General features: G+C 36.2%; 1 protein-coding gene across 3 annotated transcripts; it reads left to right on the top strand.

Annotated features, from left to right (window-relative positions):
- The first annotated feature begins 424 nt into the window (after window positions 1–424).
- TP53INP1 (tumor protein p53 inducible nuclear protein 1) lies at window positions 425–20,528 on the top strand. 3 transcript variants are annotated; one of them, XM_031947007.1, is made up of 5 exons: window positions 425–679; window positions 11,387–11,643; window positions 12,151–12,487; window positions 14,037–14,168; window positions 15,992–20,528. In XM_031947007.1, exons 2-4 carry the CDS (start codon window positions 11,535–11,537, stop codon window positions 14,128–14,130), a joined length of 540 nt encoding a protein of 179 aa, XP_031802867.1. In that variant the 5' UTR covers window positions 425–679; window positions 11,387–11,534; the 3' UTR covers window positions 14,131–14,168; window positions 15,992–20,528. The 3 variants fall into 3 exon arrangements, with proteins under 3 accessions (XP_031802867.1, XP_031802866.1, XP_031802865.1); XM_031947006.1 differs by lacking the exon at window positions 14,037–14,168 and adding an exon at window positions 9,437–9,558; XM_031947005.1 differs by lacking the exon at window positions 14,037–14,168.
- Window positions 20,529–20,618: the final 90 nt, after the last annotated feature.

Below are 20,618 nucleotides of genomic sequence, written 5' to 3'. Positions count from 1 at the left end.
ATACGGTCGCGCTCAGACCAGACAAGCTCTCAGCTCCCGCGGGCCCCCGTTTGCCCGCGAGAACAAGACTTAGCCTTTTCCCTGGGGGTCGCGGGAAGCCAACTATGCTTGGCCGGTAACTCTCAGGGGTGCCTCCCAGAAAGCGCTTCCTGTACTTCTCAGGCGCAGGTCCTCACGTCCGAGCCTTCTCCGGCTCTCCTCCGCTGGTCTCCAAGCCCCTCCCCCCGCCCCGGCTTTCCCCTACCCCCTCCCTCCTAAGTTCTTCTCTCCTTTGTTGCCCGGGCTTGTTTCTAACTTGAGAAGGTCTCGGGGCCTCGCCGCCAGGTCACGTGCGTTGGTGACAGCCTCTCCCTAGGCGGCCCCGCGGTCGCTTCTCTCCTTATTGGCCGCTGGGCGCGGAGGGCGGCTCTAAGGGAGGAGCTGGGGGCGGTGCGGCCCATCAGCTGTTCCGTGAGCTCTACAACAACAAAAGGACTGGAGGCAGCGGTGCTGCGACTTCGCAGCTCGGCAGCTCCGGCCCGTGCGGGAGCGGCGGCGGCGGCGGCTGCAGGGCTAGGAGAGAGGACGAGAACTGAGAGCAGGACGCCGCTCGCTGCCCCGCCAGGCTCTTCGCCGCTACCTCAGCCGCCCGGGGCGTTCCGAGCCGTGCCCCGCTAGCTTCTCAGTCCCTGAGGCCAGCGTGAGTGTCCGGGCGTGGGAGGGCAGTGGGTGCCCAGAGCGCCCCGTCGGCTTCGTGGGTCTCTTCCTGGCCCAGACCGGGCCACTGGCAACAGGAGGTTGCCCGCCCTGCGCCCGTCGCCTGGCTCCCCCAACCTTCCTCGGGCCGCGCCCGCATCGCTTTTTATTGATCTTTTACTTCCTCTTCCCGGGCCGCGGGGGGTCAATCCTCGCTCTCTCCAGCCGCAGAGGACCCTTTAGCTGCGGCTGCCGGCCGGAGTGAGGAGCCGAGCGGCAGTCGGGGCGGGGGCACAGGGCGGTAGCCTGGGAGAGGGGCTGCACTAGGAACCGCTGGAACCGGGTGCGCGTCTGGTGTCTGGTTACCGCCTCCTCCCCCTCCGGGTGGCCTGTTTTCTCTGCCATGGTGGGCAGGACCTCTTTTTTTCTCCGCCTCCTGGGGCTCTCCTCATCTACTGCACCTCTTCAGGCTGGTTGTCGGGACCCCTCAGCCCAGACTCTGGTTCTCCCACCGCATTTCCGTCTGCCGGCTCCCTATAGGTCCCAGCTGCACTCCACTTTCTGCAAGAACCTTTCCCCAACCCCTCCTAACAGCCTTTCCTTTAATTATTCCCTATATGCTGTATGTACTTGTACGTACTTAGTTGCTGGTATGTATTTCCTCACGTTGGATTTGTGAGTTCCTCAAGGTCCGGACTGCCCTTTAAAGGTTTCTCTTTGTATTCCCGGTGCTTAGTACAGTGTCTGGAACTTGACAATTCTTTAATGAATGGTTTTTGACGGACTTCATTTCGGAGAGGGGCTCCATCCCATTTCCTCCTGATTGGAAAACCCGTACCGAAGCCATCGCTTCCTCAGTGTCTACCGGTACTGTTTCCATCTTGCTTCCCAGTGATATGGTATCAGACCAGTTAACCGATAAGCATTTATTAAGCACGCACGATGTGCCAGGTATTGTGCTATGCTACAAAGAAAATCAGTCGTGTATACTTAGTAAGCCCTCAAATATTTTTCTATTTGCTTCTGGCTTCCCTCTAATAGAGGACTACTTCTTAGGAGTCGGCCAAGTAGCCCCTTGGTCCGTTCTTATCCATTACAATCCTTAATGCACTCGAGCTCATCAAACCTTGGTGTTCTCATTATAAAATAAGGATTGTGTTAACATCTCGCCGAATGTGAGGAAAACAATGTGTTGACTTTGTGAGTAGAAGTTTGCAGTAACCTCGTGGAGGTGTGAGGCTAGTGGGGCTTAGAGGAAAACTTCGTAGGTTTTGATATGGCTTTGGTAAGGATCATCAATCACTTTGTCGCCCAAGGACAGCTCGACGTTCCTCACTGTATTGACTGCATCGGGATTACATTTTTTTGGCCCAAGAGAACTTTTGCCAGCACTTTTGCCACTGCCTCAGTGGAGGAAGTTCTCAGATTCATAAAGAATTGAATTGAGTATTAGCTGCTTTATATAGCTAAGCTAGTTGCTAGTGCTATCCTGAAGCCCATTACATTTAATTTAAAAAACAAGACCGGTTGTTATTGTTGATAAAGTATGTAAATTAATTTCGTGTTTACCTTCGAGGCTAGGAATAGTAGTGAAAAGCCCCTTTTCTGTTTATTTTTAGGGAGTTAGCTACCTTTGTCCACTCTGGTTCTTCTGTATTTTGAGTAACTTTGGGGGATTAAGGAGTGAAAACTGATCTTTTCAGGTTAGGTTTAATACTTTATTCCTTCGTACTTTTTAAATGTGCCATGAATTAATGTGCACTGTCTTGTCCATCCCTAATAATGGTTTTTTTCACTGCACAAAAAAAAAAACCCAAAAACCTGTGAATAGTACAGTATGAACTCTTATGACTGAGTAAAATTTGGCTTGGAGAAATGTCAGTGATTTGCCCAAGTCATCCTTCTTTTTACAATACTTTCTACCACTTTAAAGGATTTTAAATATGATGAAGTTCAGACTTTTACCATTTTACAGATGAAGAGACTGTCCACTGTTATAGCTAACCCTAACCCTAACTTGTACAGGTCACCTGACAATTCTTTTCTAGACTTCATTTTTAAAAGCCTGTAAATGGTTTTTAAATATTTGAGTAAAGAAAGGACATAATAACTCAATGCTTAGGGTCATTAAAATTATTTGTTTGGTAATAGCCTACACACCAGAAGTAGATTTTTTAAAATATGTTTTAAAAATGTGAGAAATCAGAATTTTTTTTAGATTTGGAAGTTTTGGGAGGGTAAGATAAAATTTTCAGGCCTTCAGAGTCTATAGTGTAATCTTCTGGGGGAAGAATGTTTTGAAAGTCTTAGGCTAATATAATTCATGTGACTAGATTATCTTCTATCACCTCATCCTTTTTCTTTTTTAAAAATGTCTTATTCTGCCCTAGCGGGTGGCATGATTTTGAAAACTTTAGGTTAATGTGTGGGAATGAACTACTTAAATGCTATCTTTTTGTATTCTTTCCTCCTGAATAACTCAGCCTAAGTCTACTTGAAACCTTATTTGCATTTGGAGGTCTGTCTGTGCTAGAATTCTAAATGGCTCACCTGAGGCATGGGAAAGACTTAAGTGGTAGCTGTAAAAATCAAGCTTTAAATATTCTGACAAAATAAGGAATATAAAAAGAAAAAGGGAAGATGAATTCTTGATAGTCTGAAAGTTAAATCAGGTACTGACTATATATTTAGATTGAGAACTTTGATCAATTTTTTTTTTAATTTTGTTTTGGAGCCGCCTACTGGCAGTTCAAGTACAATTGGGGGAGAAAAAAAAACTATTCAAGTGAAACTAGTGCGTTGTAAAAAGTAACTCTGATTTGAGGCTACATAGTATCTTAGGCTTAAATTCTGGGACCAAACAAAGTATAAGAATTTTTTTTTGGCTAGTTTAATTGTAAAAATAAATCACAAGGAGAAAAAAATTCATTTTCACACCATGCACAAGGGCATTTTACATTGTGTTTCAATCTACATCTTATAGACAGGAAATCTGCTTCATTCATGGCTAGATAAAACCGGCTGTACAAACCTTTGGGATGTGTCTAAGACTGAATTCCATTCCCATAAATATTAAGCTTAGTCTTGTCTATATAAATGCTTCATCCAGTGAAATAAGTGGTATAAGTAGTATTTATACAAGTTTTTCAAATAAAGCATAGAGAAATTAAGTGACATGGTCATATAGTCAGTGTGAGCCCAAAGTGAACCTTGATCTTTTCTACTCTAGAATCAGAATCTTGCCTTGCTATCCGTACAGAATAGGACAGAATTCCCTTGTTTTGTAGGTTTGATCCCAGAACTCTGCCCAGTTTTTCTTTAATTGTATTAAACATAATCCAAAACATACTCTGTCAAATACAATTCATAGTTCATATTATTTTACTAGTTGAGAAGAGCTAACATCATTCCTCATAATTCTACTTGATTTCTAGGGTTATATTTAAAAGTTTGTCAGTTTTGAGTTTAGCAGGTAGGTGGTGAAATAAAATCTAGGTTCAAAGTCAGGAAGACCAGAGTTTAAATCTGGCTTCTGATACTTTACTAGCAATGTGACCCCACCCTCTTTGCCTTAGTTTCCTCATTTGTTGAAGTAAAGGGCAAACCCCACCAGAAAACCCTGAAGGGGGTTACAAAATTTGCTTAAACTAATTTTTCAGTTTTATCTTCTGAATCCTATATTGGTTTATATAGTAATACTGGTTTCATTTGAGGTAATGCCCAATTAACAAAGACAATTGGTAAATGTGCAAAGCAGTGAATGCCTGATGATGATGATGAAAACACCTTCGTGAAATAAATACTGATTATCTGAAGTGCTACTTGGCCATACCAGTTTTTTTCTAGAGTCAGTCTAACTGTAGGGCTTTTTAATAGCAATAATAGATAGCATTTAAATAACACTTATTGTCTGTTAGGCACTGTGCTAAGGTGATAACATTTTCTCATTTGACCTAACCTAATTTGTCCAAAAGGTACTCTGCTTAGCGGTAGCAGAATGGCATTGCTAGGACAATGACAATACCTGTGTTAAATTCTAAAAGTTTAGTAGATGAATTCTTCAGATAAAGATAGTAACATGGTATAAATGTAGTGTGCTGGACTTTGATCCAAAAATTCACATCCTGGTTCTCCTCTATTTATAACCAAGTATGACCGGAGATAGGTTTCTCAAAGACGCAATTTTTTTTTTCTTTAGATAAGATAAGACGAGCTCAAATAGAACTAATTCCTTATTGTAAAAACACTATTTTCTAAGTTGAATTGATTTTTTTGTTTTTTTGATAAAACATTGTTTATTTGCATTTTAATTTCGTTGGGGCCACACTTGGGAGTTTTGTAGGCCATGAGTTTGATACTTCTAGAGTAGATGACATACCCTTCTAGCTCTAAATAAATGATTCTTCTGAAAGCTTCCCATTCCTAATTTTCTTCTTTTGACAGCAACCACTCTTACTACTAGTCACTTAGCACCTACTCCTGAGTCATTATTTCTTTCCAGTTGTTAACCCCTATCTCCAGAAATTGGTTGCCTAATTACTTCTATTAGTTTTATTACTCCAAAATTTCTCCCATCAGATTCAGTCTCCCTGCAACTTTTTTCCCCTGAAATATTCTAACAACTGTGTGACCTTGTCAAGTCAACCTTAGTTGACTTCTATAAAATGGGGAGTATGAATGACTAAGCTCACTTCCACTTCTGAATCTACTGTTTTGTGATCTTCTTGCCTGCAGGCTGTTTTCCCTCTCATTCTTTAGTACTGCCTGAGTAACTCCATTTGATCACTATGTGGAACAGTTCTGTCCCATTCTTCTTGATCTGGTTGACCAACTGTTCATGGGGTTTTCTTGCCCGAAATACTGGAATGATTTGCCCTTTCTTTCTTTTTTTTTTTTTCCTTAATGCAATCCCTGTTAAGTGATATGACATGCAGCTTAATAAGTGTGAATTTGAACTCATAAAGATGAGTATTCTGACTTCAGGTCTAGCATTCTGTCCACTGCATCACCTAGCTGCCCTTGGCTCCGTTGTAATAATTGGTGACTCTTTACTGACTATTCAGGAGGAGCCTATTCATGCTAACTTTATTTGTGTACAACCTATTCTCTGGATTTCTTAATAGCTCAAAATCCAGTTATCTAAATCCCTTCAGAGTCTAACTTTACCCTTCATTAGATCTTGGGTATCTTCTGCTGTGCTGATGTTATTCTATTTGACTACTCTTTGTCCAACCCATATTTTGAAGCTCTTCTATGTTGTGCTTTGGACCACACTTTAATGCTTATCTACCAAAATGAAAGTGAATTTTTTGAAAGCTCCACTTTCTTAGCACTTTTTATTTTGCACTTATGAGTTTATTAATCATATAATTTACATTTTCCCCCTGTAGTCTTTTCCTCTTTGTTAGACTGTGAACTTGTTTTCAACAAAGTCTATACCATGTCTTGCTATCTAAATTTCTACAGGAGTGCCTTTCATGCTTTTTTTTTTTTTGATTAGAGAAATGCAATTTTTTTTTCTTTCTCTATTTTATTTTTAAATAATTATAACTTTTTATTGACAGAACTCATGCCAGGGTAATTTTTTACAGCATTATCCCTTGCATTCACTTCTGTTCTGATTTTTCCCCTCCCTCCACCCCCTCCCAGATGGCAAGCAGTCTTATGCATGTCAAATATGTCACAGTATATCGTAGATACAATATATGTGTGCAGAACTGAACAGTTCTCTTGTTGCATAGTAAGAATTGGATTTAGAAGGTAGAAATTACCTGGGAAGAAAAACAAAAACGCAGTTTACATTCATTTCCCAGTGTTCTTTCTTTGGGTGTAGCTGCTTCTGTCCATCATTGATCAATTGAAACTGAGTTAGATCTTCTCTTTGTCAAAGAAATCCACTTCCATCAGAATACATGCTCATACAGTATCGTTGTTGAAGTATATAATAATCTCCAGGTTCTGCTCATTTCACTTGGCATCAGTTCCTGGAAGTCTCTCCAAGCCTCTCTGTATTCATCCTGCTGTCATTTCTTACAGAACAATAATATTCCATAACATTCATAAACCACAATTTACCTAATCATTCTCCAATTGATGGGCATCCATTCATTTTCCAGTTTCTAGCCACTACAAACAGGGGTGCCACAAACATTTTGGCACATGCAGGTCCCTTTCCCTTTTTTAGTATCTCCTTGGGGTATAAGCCCAGTAGTAGCACTGTTGGATCAAAGGGTATGCACAGTTTGATAACTTTTTGGGCATAATTCCAGATTGCTCTCCAGAATGGTTGGATTCATTCACAACTCCACCAACAATGCATCAGTATCCCAGTTTTCCTGCATCCCCTCCAACATTCATCATTATTTTTTCCTGTCATCTTAGCCAGTCTGATATGTGTGTAGTGGGCCTTTCATGCTTTAAATGAATCATTTAATGAATTTTGAATACATGCAGAATCCTGAGACTCCTTCCTTGCCCAACTGAATCCCATGGTTAGACCAACTTGATGTTTATCTTTCCTGTGGATTATATAATATTTCTCTGCATTTGTTAAAATAATACTATGTACCAGGCACTGTGGTATAGTATTTAGTTGCCTTAGAATCAATGGCTTAAAAACAATGAATTTTAGAGATGGAAACTTTCCAACTAGTCCAAATTATTTTTATAGGTAAGGAAATGAAGCTGTAGAGGAGGAAAGTGGCATCTAATTTTCCCATACCCCTTTCCCTAGACAGCCAGTATTATCAGTTCAGAGGTTTGCTACTATTAAATGTGATTTGTGAATAAATAATATTAAGAATTGATTATAGTCCTCATTAACTGGATTAAAGAGGTCAAAAAAGCTTGGGTACATCTTTTTGGAATTGTGCTTTTAAAAGGTTTTGAAAGAATAGCTAAGATTATAGAGGATTGAATGTTCCCAGCAAAAAAGTTTCCACCAAATAAGCATCATAGGAAAGCTGGATATAGTCAACTGCTTCTGGGCCACACCCTTGTTCCTCATAGTAGGAAAATTTACCAGGAGGCAGACAAGCCACAGGAACCAAATATTTTCCTGAGCAGGATTTCCTGCTTTATAATTGATACAATATTTAGCCTACTTGGAGCCTCATCATAGGGCTTCTTCTCTGAAGCAGTTTGCCAAAAGGGTGATATAATAATAGCTAGCACTGAAAAATGCTTCATTAATATTATCTAGTTTTATCTTCATAAAAACCTTAAGAGGTAGGTGTACTGGTTATACAAAAAGAAAAGAAAAGAAAAATACAGAAAGAAAAATCTTGTCCTTAAGCTCACATTCTAATGAGGTAAAACAGCAAGCAAACATACTTACAATATTTGCGTATATGCAACCAATATATTATAAATAGGAAATAAAACAGAAGGCTTTACAACTAAAAGGAGTTAGGAAAGGCTTCTTATAAAAGTTAGGAATATAGTTGATTCATAGAGGAAGCCTGGGAAGCCAGTCAGTGTACACACTATGTTAGAAAAGGGATCTAAACCCAGGTCTTCTGATTCTTAACTATCACTATTCATTTGTGTTCCTAGGACCTGGTCTGAACCTTGATTGTAGTGTAGATGCTTAATGTTAACTTAGAAGCATGCATAGGAATGATTTTTGGAAACAATGTGGCAAATAGTTCCATCTAAGTTAAAATCGATACACAGGACAACTTAATAGAAGTGATTGAGCATTTTGAAATGCATTTTGCTTTTTTTAAATAGCTTTTTTTTGGTGTTTTCAAAATACATGCAAAGATCATTTTCAGTATTCATCCTTGCAAAATCTCCTGTTCTAAATTTTTCTCCCTTTCTTCCCCCTACCACCTTCACTAAACATCAAGTAATCCAATATAGGTTAAACATGTGCAATTCTTCTATATATATTTCCATATTTATTATGATGAATAAGAAAAATCAACTCAAGAAGTAAAAAAAAAAAAAAAAAAAACAAACAAACAAAAAACAAAAAGCAAGCAAACAACCACAACAAAAGGTGAAAATATTATGTTGTGATCTACACTCGGTCCCCACAGACCTCTCTCTGGGTGCAGATGGCTTTCTCCATCACAAGACCATTGGCCTGAATCACATCATTGGTTTTTGTTAGTTTGTTTTGTTTTTATTTTCAAAACATATGCATGGGCAATTTTTCAACATCTGACCCTTACATACCCTTGTGTTTCAGATTTCCCTTCCTTCCCCCCAATATCTCTTTTAGATGGCGAGCAATCCAAATATGTTATGCATAAAATTATTTTACTATTAAAGAGCCATGTCCATCAGAATTGATCATCATAAATCTCGTTGCTGTGTACAATGTTCTCTTGGTTCTACTCACTTGGCATCAGATCATGTAAGTCTCTCTGTGCCTCTCTGAAATCATCCTGCTGATCTTTTCTTTTAGAACAATAATAACATAACACTCATATACCATAACTTATTCAGCCATTCCCCAACTGATGGGCATCCACTGACTTTCCAGTTCCTTGACACTACAAAAATGACTGCTACAAACATTTTTCCACATGTGGAAAAGGAACCCTTTTCCTCCTTTATGATCTCTTTCATATAAGCCCAGTAAAGACACTGCTGGATCAAAGAGTATGTACAGTTTGATATCCCTTTGGGTATAGTTCCAAATTGCTCTTCAGAATGACTGGATCCATTCACAACTCCAACAATGTATTAGTCTCCCAGTATTCCCATATCTCCAGCATTTATCATTATCTTGTCATCTTTATCTCCTTCATAGTTTGCTTTCTTCACCTCGGACCTGGCTAGTTTTCTGGAGGCCCTTCAGATGGGACTTGATCTCAGTAGAGAAATGAAGGACAGGCCAGTCACCACGATGGTGGGAGATGGAAAGTTTCCCAGGTTTTGTTGGCTCTTATATACTCTATTATAAATATATCATTATAGATGTCAATCTTGTAGAACTATATTAAGTACTAAGTACATGTAAAACTAGATAACCATTGTCTTATCAGTTTCACTGAGTTAACGCCTTGTTAGGACTAAATCAATCATATGGAGCCTTAAGTATATTTCTCCAAAGTTCCTTTCCTTTACAGAAAATTATTTGTATCCTTTGACCATTTATCAATTGAAGAATGGCTTTGTATTCTTCTACATTTGAATCAATTCTCTGTTTTAGAAATGAAATGAGATATAAAATTTTTTCCCCAGTTTTCTGCTTCCATTCTAATTTTGTCTATTGGTTTTGTTTGTATAAAACTGATTTTATAAAATACAATTTTATAGAATATATATAAACATTATATATAAATTAATATAATCAAAATTATTCATTTTGTATTTTATAATATATTCTAGTTCTTTGGCCATAAAATCCCTTCCTTCTCCATAGATCCGAGATAGATTATCCTTTGTTCTACAAATTTTTTTGTAACATCATTCCTTATGTTTAAATCGTGAACCCATTTCGACCTTATCTTACTATAAGGGGATAGGTGTTGATTTATACCTAGTTTCTGCTATACTATTTTCCAGTTTTTCCAACAATTTTTGTCAAATAGTGAATTCTTATCCCAGAAGCTGGGTCTTTGGTTTTATTAAACAGTAGATTACTATAATCGTTGACTATTACATCTTGTGAATCGAACTTATTCCACTTATCAACTGTATTTCTTAGCCAATACCAAATGGTTTTGATGACCACTGCTTTGTAATACAGTTTTAGGTCTGGTACAGTTAGACCACCTTCATTTGCATGAAATGTATTATTTAAAAAAAAACTGAATTTTATTATTTTGTAATGAAATATTTTCTACATGAACTTTTTCTTAATAGTATTTTATTTTTACATTTGCATGTAATGAGATTTCCATAGTTCTTTCTGTGGATGCAGATGGCATTTTCCATCCTAAATCTATTGGAATTGTCTTGTATCACAGCATTGCTGAGAAGAGCTAAGTCTATCATAGTTGCTTATCCACACAATCTAGCTGTTAATATGTAGCATGTTCTATTGGTTTTGTTCACTTCTTTCAGCATCAGTTTACATAAATCTTTTTTCATTATATATATTTCATATAAGTCTTTTCTGAAATCGGTCTCATTTCTTATAGAACAATAATACTCCATTACATTCATAGAACTTATTTAGCCATTCCCCCATTAATGGGCATTTGCATGTTAGTCCTTTTCCTTCTTTTAAAATCATTGTGGGATACAGATATAATAGTGATACTGTTCAAAGGGTATACACAGTTTGATAGCCCTTTGGGCCACTAGGTGTCTGAGGCTGCATTTGAACATAGATCCTATTGTGACTTAAAGGTCTTCAGCACTCTTAGACTGGGTGTTGGATGATACTGAATCCTAATTTTGCATAAATAAAATGAACATTTTCGTCTTCTTTTGAGTTTAGTACTCACAGTAACCTCAGTGACTACAGGACCACTTTATCTGTACTGTGCCATAAATAGGACTGTGCTTAGAAGTATGTATTGGGGCAGTCAAAACTGACTGGCTTCTTCCTTCAGTGGAATTACAAATACTTTTGATTGAATATGTAGCATGTTGGCCACTAAAACAAATACAGTATAGCAAAGAAGTGATATTTTTTTCTCTGCCACATGGAAAAGCACTTGGCTAGTATCTTTCTAGAAATAAAGGTAAAATTCAAGATTAGAGTGCTATAAATGTGTGTTTAACTATAATAATTCTTTTTCTATTTCAGCTGAGGATAATGATTCTTCATACTCCATATCTTTCTTAAATAAGAATTTATGCACTTTAATTTCCTGTCGTGCCATTGGGTTTATCTAAGACGCCGTTTTTGAAATCGCAGCTACAGAACTAGCCAAAGTTTCATTCTTGCCTTAACAATGTTCCAGAGATTGAATAGTATGTTTGTGGGTGAAATCAAGACCTCTAGCAAAGAACCAGAATTTAGTGAAAAAGAAGATGATGAATGGATTCTTGTTGACTTTATAGGTAAGAGATCTTCAGTATATAATCATTATGAGAAGTGGTAAATATTCTCAGTTTTTGCATAAATAAATAAGCAATTCTGAAGCCTTATAAGACTAAAATAAAAATTTTGTGGAAGGGTATCAAAGTAACTGACTTTGATTTTCTAACCTTAAAAACACTGAGAAAATTAGACTTAGTTTTATAGGAAATCCATTTTATTACAGATAATGAACTCTTATATTTGTTTTCTGGCAATTTATTTGCTTTTAAAAAAACCCAACCCAAGAAAAATCAGTTTTTAAGAGCCATTAGGCATTCAGTCATCACTGATAATCATTTAGCTAACAGATAACCAAACTTTATTTGGTAGGAAAACAGAGGCAGGTGAACATAATATGTGATGTTAATAACATTTTCTCTTTTTTCCCCCTTTATGTTCTATGAATTTGATTATTTACATAATCAATGTGATGTCCATTCCACTGTGGAACTGTTGAAATATCTTGTTCAATTTGGAACACAATCTAGACACTAATTTTTCAACAAAAGTCGAAGAGGAAGACATCAGTGAAGAATCTCCTACTGATCATCCTCCAGTTTTTTCTTGTTTACCAGCTTCCTTGGAATGTTTAGCTGATACTAGTGAATCTTGCTACGTCCAATTTGAGGCCTGTCCAATGGAGGAGAGTTGGTTTATTACCCCTCCCCCATGCTTTACTGCAGGTGGATTAACCACTATCAAGGTGGAAACCAGTCCTTTGGAAAACCTTCTAATAGAACATCCCAGCATGTCTGTTTATAATTCCTCCAAGAATCTTAATGAGGGTAGCTGTGAGACTGAATTTCATAATCCAAGCAGTCCTAGGTAAGTTATAAGTAACATATGTAGCACAAAATCTAATTTTGATGAAAAGATAAAATATTTCAAATAGACTTTAAAGATTTAATGAAAAGATGTACATGTTAACACAATTATGGTAATTGTTAAAAAAAAATCACTAAAAACTTATAAAAAGTCTTTTTTTTTTAACCACATGACTATAATATATGTATTAAACTATCCCATCTAGAAGTAACTTAAAAACAAAATAAGTGAATTATACTTGACCTCTGTCTGAAGCTACAAATGGCATATTGAAATGTTGCCATGTTTACCAGAATTCTGCCCTCTACCCCATGTTACAGGATTAATTTAAAAGTTAGATTTTACATAATTCAAAGAGGCATCAATGTATTTCCCTCTAAGTGGTGACCAGCTATTTTAGATATGCTGGGATTTGAGTTTTGGACACAGCCTTGTATTTATATTTTGCCAAAGCATTTCTTTGCTGTTAATATTTCCATAGCACTTTAAAAATCACAAAGTGCTTTATATTTTCATAGGTTTATATAATCTTATAAGGTAAGGTTTGCAAGGCAAATATCTCTAAACAGGCACTTATTTTAGATTATCCAAAGCCAGATTCCTAGGTCTTCATCACTTTGTTTGTCTAAATATTTTCCTTCTGTCTTATTTGTATGTAGAGAATGTCACTGAATAGTATCCATAAGTGATATATGAAATGAAAATATGCTCCTTGAACTGAAGAGGATATTCAGAAATTTATAAGAAATTAAGATTAAAAATAAGGAGGATTATTGATTTGCTGTTATTTGATTGGCTAAAAAAGAGTGTTTGGAAAACATGCCTTAACCAGCCTGAATTGTGTTCAGTGTTAACTAAGCCTGCTATAATATTTAATCTGCCTAAAGTGTACTTAATCCAAAACATTAAGTCTATAAACAGATTAAAACATTGATTCATTCAGACTAAAAGTTTAAGGAGGAGAGAAGAAAGTGGTCGATTAATTTCATTCTTTGTTAATCAAAGCATTTTGGGTTTTTTTTGCTGAGACAATTGGGGTTAATTGCCCAGAGCCACAAAGCTAGGAAGTGTTAAGTGTCTGGGGTCAGGTTTGAACTCAAGTTTTCCTGACTTCAAGGCTAGTGCCCTCTCCACTGGCCACCTAGCTGCCCCAAGCTTTTTTTTTTATTTCACACCTAACTTTCTCTAGTTGAGTTGTAAAGGATAATCTAATTATGATATTGTTAATGTATAAATGATAGAAAGTTGACATCCAGCTTTATAGCGTTTTAAAGACCCCTTAAATGTCCTTTAAAATCACCCGATTAGTCTTACATGAACAAGCTTTGTATTTCCTTTTGGTTTTTGTTTTTTTTACTTAAAGCTCTGAATTGCAGGCAGTTTCCAGCTTACACTCAGATAGGTCTGTACTAGACACTTAGGAGATCTCATGCTTCCCTCCTGCTGTCTCCACTACCCTACCCTCAATGCTGCCCTTTACTGGCTCTTACCCGAGCCTGCCTAGGAACCCTCTGGTTCTCCTCTTACCCCAGACCTGGTCTAATTCTAGGCCTGGAAGTGGTGAAGGGGAAGTAGAGGGAGGAAAAACTTCAAACTCAGCAGCCATCCCTCTCTCAGACTTCCTTCTGACTGCAGTGTCCTAGTAAGGGAAAAACCATGATTGGAGGATGTCGGTGGAAAGGTAAGCACTGAGCGAAGCCCTGGGATCTTAGGAAGGGTACAAACAGGGAGGGAGTAATGGGGGGGGGGGGGAAGGAGAGGGAGTTGGTATCAGGGGATGAAAAGTTACATGAGAATGCTTAATGAATATTAAACATGCAATAATATTTTCTGTCCAAGAACCTCCTCCTCCCGATACACACACACACCCAATATTACCATTGGCTATTTAATAACTGATTTTCTAAAATTTTCAGATTCTTAATGATCCATCTAACCCATTATGGGTGCCAGGTGTCATTTTCAAACAAATAAGATGGACTACTTCAATCCATTCTAGCTGTGTTATTGTGATTAGCCTATTTTATTGATGCTACTATAGAATATTTTATTATAGAACTGAAGGGATCTTACAGGGCTGATGACTTGGGAGTCATGGTTCACACCTGATTGCAATTAAGCCTTTATAAGATTTATTTGTGATAAATTATGTTCTGTCACAATCTTAATTAGGCCTTAGTAATATATAACTTTGATTAAATCAGTTTTGGTAAAGAAAAAAGAAAATTCTATTTAGAAAAATCCATATATTTAAACATGTAATCCATTCAGCAAATACTTATTGAGCATCTATTTTTTATGATCATGTTCTTCCTAAATATACAAAAGCAAATGATTGAAAATAACCATGTAAATTTGGCCGTGTAGATCTGATTGAAAATAACCATGTAAATTTGGCCGTGTAGATCTGAATTTCATCTGTAGTATGTATTGGGAATCACAATTTTGAAGTCTTAAATACAATTCAAATCAGTACTATTTTGTTTTTAATACAGAATATACTATAATGCTATAGTTTATGCTTTCATATATAACATTTCTGAAAGCAACTAATCTGTATTTCTCGGGGCCTTCTGTAATTTGGTTTACCTAATAGCACTCTGAGTAAAATTGATTCTAGATCAACTTAAGATTCAGCATTTTATTCTAAACTAAAAATTATTTGAGGAGTAGTTTCTTGTATACCCGAGAAAGTGTTCATTATTGGTCAAATTGTATATCCCCAAACATTTTTAACACTACAAGCTTGTTAAGAACATTGTTATCCAATAGCAGATGTTGGCTCTTCTCCTAAGAGGTATCTAAAGTGCTCCACTATTCTGTAATACAAATGTATAGCTGCTTTGTCAGTGAGTCTTACGTGTGGATGTTTTAGCTAAATCTTACCCCAAAGACTTTACTGCACAAAGACCTTTATAATGCTAATGTAATTTCAGATTTAGTTTTTTTTTTTTAATTATTTTTTTTTTAATTTAATAGCCTTTTATTTACAGGTTATATGCATGGGTAACTTTACAGCATTAACAATTGCCACACCTCTTGTTCCAATTTTTCACCTCTTACCCCCACCCCACCCCCTCCCCTAGATGGCAGGATGACCAGTAGATGTTAAATACATTAAAATATAAATTAGATACACAATAAGTATACATGACCAAAACGTTATTTTGCTGTACAAAAAGAATCAGACTTTGAAATATTGTACAATTAGCTTGTGAAGGAAATCAAAAATGCAGGTGGGCATAAATATAGGGATTGGGAATTCAATGTAATGGTTTTTAGTCATCTCCCAGAGTTCTTTCTCTGGGCGTAGCTGGTTCAGTTCATTACTGCTCCATTGGAAATGATTTGGTTGATCTCGTTGCTGAGGATGGCCAGGTCCATCAGAACTGGTCAGATTTAGTTTAAAAAAATCAACTTTGGTAAGTTTATTTTTTAAATAACTGATGGATTTAGTTAATAACATTCTGTTTGTGAAGATTTGACATGTTTTTGCTATTTCAGAATGGAAGTACGGAATGAAGTGGGGCAACATGTTCACTGCTATGTTGCAGCTCTTGCTGCTCATTCAACTTTCCTTGAACAAACCAAGAGCTTTCGTCCTATCCCGTGGATAAAAGAACATGGTGAAAGACATTCTCTGAACAGAAATAACCTCCGTCGCCAAAATCTTACCAGGGATTGCCACTCTCGGCAAATCAAGCACAATGGGTGGGTTGTTCACCAGCCTTGCCAGCGTCAGTACAATTACTGAGAATTCCAAGTCTTAAGCATATCAATTTGTTGGTATATTGTTCTTGGTTTTATGTGTGAGTGGGGGTGAGTGTGATGTGTGTACATACACTCAAATAATGAAAGTGTGTATTTGCAGCTTGACTGATGATCAATCATTTAAATAGAATTGTTTTTCTAGGTAATTTTTCTTTAAAAAATTACATTCTGTATGTCACACAATGCCTTGCTCTTAAGAGTTTTTTTCCTAAATTTTTTTCAGAATGTTTTAGAACATCAGTACAATTGCAGTGTTTTGTATTTTGAGAATGTCTGATGACTCAACTAAGTTATGTGAGTTAGTTGGCATTTTAAAGAAATTTCTTACTGAGTGATGGAATAGTCAGGTTTCAGCTGAATTTCTTTTCTTTTTCTTTCTTTTTTGTATTAATCAAAAGTTTGAGTAAACATAATTTCTCAGGGTCAGCCATACACTTTAATGACCAGTACTTGATAAGCTTTTCTGTATATAATGAACATTTTTTTTTTTTTTAACCACACTAACAAGCATGAAAAGGCAATGGTTGCCATGGACATAATGGAATCATGGCTGGACTTTTCTATTGAAAGAGAACTTGATATTATACTCTTTCCTCATATAGTTCATTTTGATGTCAGGTACATTTAGTTAATAGATAGGAGTTAGCTATCTTTCTGATTATTATAATGATGTGGTACAAATATTGCAGGTTATGGGACAGAAATACCTGTTTCATTTAGTAAAATTAAAGGCAGATCTGTGGTTTATATTTAGAAGTGTTCATTTTGTGTAAAGATGCTCATTTGTTCCAGTGTTTTGATTACTTAAGATCTCTTCTTTTTGACTATTAGTTAGTCATTATAATTGTGTACAATTTAATACAGCCTCTTTACTTTTACACAATGAGAAGCTAAAAGTCTTTATTTCTAACCCAGGAACAGGTTGTAAAAGCCTGTGCTGATAATGTGGTGTGGTATGCATGATTTGACCCCTGACAAACATTGCTTCCAGACTAAGATTGTCTTGAATGAAAATTAGTAGCTGGAGTTTACTGTTTTGTTTGGGGGAGGAGTTTCTTGCTCTATGGGCTAATTTTTCTGGTTTGGGAAAAATCTTCAACTACCCTGTTCTGTTTTCCTCATTCATTAAGGGGAATAAGAATACCTACCTCACAGGGATGTTGTGAGGATTATAAATGTTATAAGATTTATAAAACTGGACTTTCATAAAATTCCAAGGGACTCTTTCTACTGAATTGATTGTTATTTGACTATGTATCTGCCCAGGGCTGTTTGGTTAGTTCAAGAGAGCATGGTGCTAATGAAGACCAGGCTCTGGTTTAATTTCCTTCAGGACAATTAATTAGCTTCACAAGAGAAAACATGACAGATTTACCATAAATCTGTAGCTAGCCACTTTACAATTTTTAAAGATAATATTTAGTGATGACTTTTAACTGGAGCTGTTCACACTACAAATTCCCAGTTCCTTATATGACCCAAGGACATATAATTAGAACTCAAAAGCCCATTTTCTACTAGGATTAGAAGAATATCACCAGGCTGATAATTTATCAGAGTCCTTTTTCCTACTACAATCCAGTCCTGACTAAATAGTAAATGCATGTTAAGATGCTTTCAAAAGGAAAAGCATTATAATCATGCAGAGTATTATTTTACATGGCTCTGTGTTGACTTCAGATGCCAAGAACTATGGGAATCTTTTCTTCCCCTTTTAAGTGGGAAAAGCTGTGTTGAATAGCACGGGGGTGATTGTGATTCAAAAAGGTCAAATGGTTAGTGTGTTTAAATGCTTAAAATAGTTTGTTCTTCCAATAGCATTAAGAAAGTGTCATTTTCAGAACAGGGGATTTAAGTCTACTTTTTATGGCCTTCCCCATTATTTATTTTTTCTGATTAGGGGCCAAGTCCACAAAGCTCTGTCAAACTGGGCAAGTATTTTGTTAAACTGCTTGTGTTTACATGGAAGAAGAATGATTTAGAAACTGTTTGCTGATAGGGCACTACAGTTGGATAACTTGAAAATAATATGGCTAAATGGCTTCTTGTAAAGCTTCTGAGTATTGAGAAGGAAGATTTTTATACATAGGTTACATGAAGTGCTGGTACCTCAAACTATAGATCTGACATTCAGTTGTGAAAATTTGCTATGGCCACATGAACAGATTAGTATAGAAGATTTTTGTAGTCTTTTTTTTTCTAGAGGGCTATTAATTCACTCAGCTTTGTTAGCTACTGACCCTTTGCCTAACAGCTAGTTTTATAAGCTTAAGAATTCTTTTTTTCCAAAAACTGTTGGAATTGTATGGAGTGAGAATTATCAGAATATCTGTACTATAAGCATGGTATGGTATTTAGGTTGGCATCAAAATTTCCCACTTATAATTTCCCATATAGTTGAAATTCTTGATTATTCAAGGTGCAAGGCCAGTAGCCTAGTTGGAAATGTGAATTTGATGTAAAATAAAATATGGCCAAAGAGATAATGTTTTAAAGTTTATTAATAAATGTTAGTGGTCTGAATGAAATCACTTAATCTATGCTCCCTGAAATTCATATAAGGAGAAATAATGCCTCTTTTAAAATTTCTAAAACTTTTTTCACTGTTGGCAGTTAGTTTTTGCTAATATCATTTAGATAGACATCATTCTGTCCTTCATATAGTCTTATTACTGTGCTATAAACTGAAATTAATTATCCATCATTTATCTTCCATATGAATGCATTATTCATTTTAAGTTTGGTTTGTTTAGTATTTTTGCAGTTCTAAAAATGGTTCAATTCTAAAATTTTCTGCTATAGGGAATTTTTGTTGTTGTCCTTGACTTGATTCATGCTACATGCTTTGTTTATATGCTCTTCTATCATCAATTTAATTGTGTCCTCGCCCTAAACTAACTGTTCTAGTAGAGAACAGTATATTTGCCTAATAAACGTTTTGCAAGTTTTACTTATTTATGCTTTCAAAGTGAAATCATACTTTTCTTGATTTCTTTTAGAAGGAAAAGAGCAAGGAAGAGTATAGCCTAAATCCTTACTTTCTTAGAGTTGGAAAAGACAAAAATGAAGGAAGATTAAATTTGTTCACCTCAAATTAGAGCTGTAAATTATCATTTTAAATAGTGAGATTGAATAGTGAAGTGAAAAGAACTTTCAAGTCTTAGGGCTTTTATTTTTACTAAATAAAGTTTGAGACTGCTCCTTTCTTTTGGAGATACTAATCTGTTTGGTGGTTTGTGTTTGTTTTAGTAATGTTATTACAGTTTTTAAAGGTCTGTTCTTACTAATCCTTGTAGAACTGGGCCTATAGAATTGAAGATCTTTTGTCAGTAGTCAAGTTAGGGTTGATTTCATCCATTTCCATATGTGTGTTTGAAATATTATTTAAATTTTTTTTATCTGGAAAAAGTCACATTTTTGTGGTTTAGTCTTGTCATATACCAGTTTTCTTAAAACTGTCCAAGTTTAAGCAGTTTGAAAACTTGGGTAGGAGGACATTTGTTTTAATACCTTTATTGTGGGAGAAGAAGTTACTTTCAGAAAAGGCAGCTTCAGTGCAAGATGATATATATGGTTGCATATCATTGGGGATTCTTTTAATATATGATGGGATTTGTGTTGTTGTTTTGGATTTAAACCTAAATGTTACGCTCCACATAACAATACTTTGTATTTTGTCTGGGATTTTTATTTTCTGTTTACAAATTGAGTCACTAGTGGAGAGGCTGGAGTATGTGAAGGGAGTCTGCTGTCTCACCTTTGATTTGTTTTCCTCAGAGGTTATGAACTTTGTTATGTTTATGTGTTACATATAAAGTAAAAGAAATGGCTTTGATTTAATGTTGTGAATATGTTGATCCCTTTCCCCTTAACTCCCAAGATAATACATTTTGTAACTAGAGTATTGTCAATTGGACTATGTGCCTTGTAAATGTGTTTCTGTGTATACACAGAAATTTTGAACAACTTGAAAGACTTGAGGACATTCAGTTAGGAGAAATACTGTACATCAATCTATGCATAAATGGCAGCTTATTTCTTGAGCCACTAGAAAATTTGATATTGATTGGTTCACAGAGGAATGGTTGGTTTAACAAAACTGAATGAATAATACAATACAGCACTTTGCCAAAAAAACAATTGTAGCATTGCTTAAACATGTGTACTAATACCAGTTTTTGTATGGGGGGAGGGGTCCTGGTGCATTTTGCACTTCTTGAAAATGTACTGGTCTTTACCTGTCAGCAAATAAATGTCTTTTGCTTCAAAATTATTTGTCCCTTTTTTGATTTTTGAAATCTTTTTGTATAGCAGTAAAAAAATAGAATATTTCATAAAACATGAATAACAAGTAATCTTA

The sequence above is a fragment of the Sarcophilus harrisii genome, chromosome 1 (assembly GCF_902635505.1).
Source record: "Sarcophilus harrisii chromosome 1, mSarHar1.11, whole genome shotgun sequence".
Taxonomy (NCBI): Eukaryota; Metazoa; Chordata; class Mammalia; order Dasyuromorphia; family Dasyuridae; genus Sarcophilus; species Sarcophilus harrisii.
This window is presented reverse-complemented; position numbering and strand designations above follow the sequence as displayed.

Bases quoted from the DNA above. Each gene is read 5' to 3' on its own strand.
- TP53INP1 (XM_031947005.1), top strand. From the start codon at position 11,535: ATGTTCCAGAGATTGAATAGTATGTTTGTGGGTGAAATCAAGACCTCT. The intron at 11,644-12,150 runs GTAAGAGATCTT...AACACAATCTAG, and splicing joins GATTCTTGTTGACTTTATAG to ACACTAATTTTTCAACAAAA. The intron at 12,488-15,991 runs GTAAGTTATAAG...TTGCTATTTCAG, and splicing joins CATAATCCAAGCAGTCCTAG to AATGGAAGTACGGAATGAAG.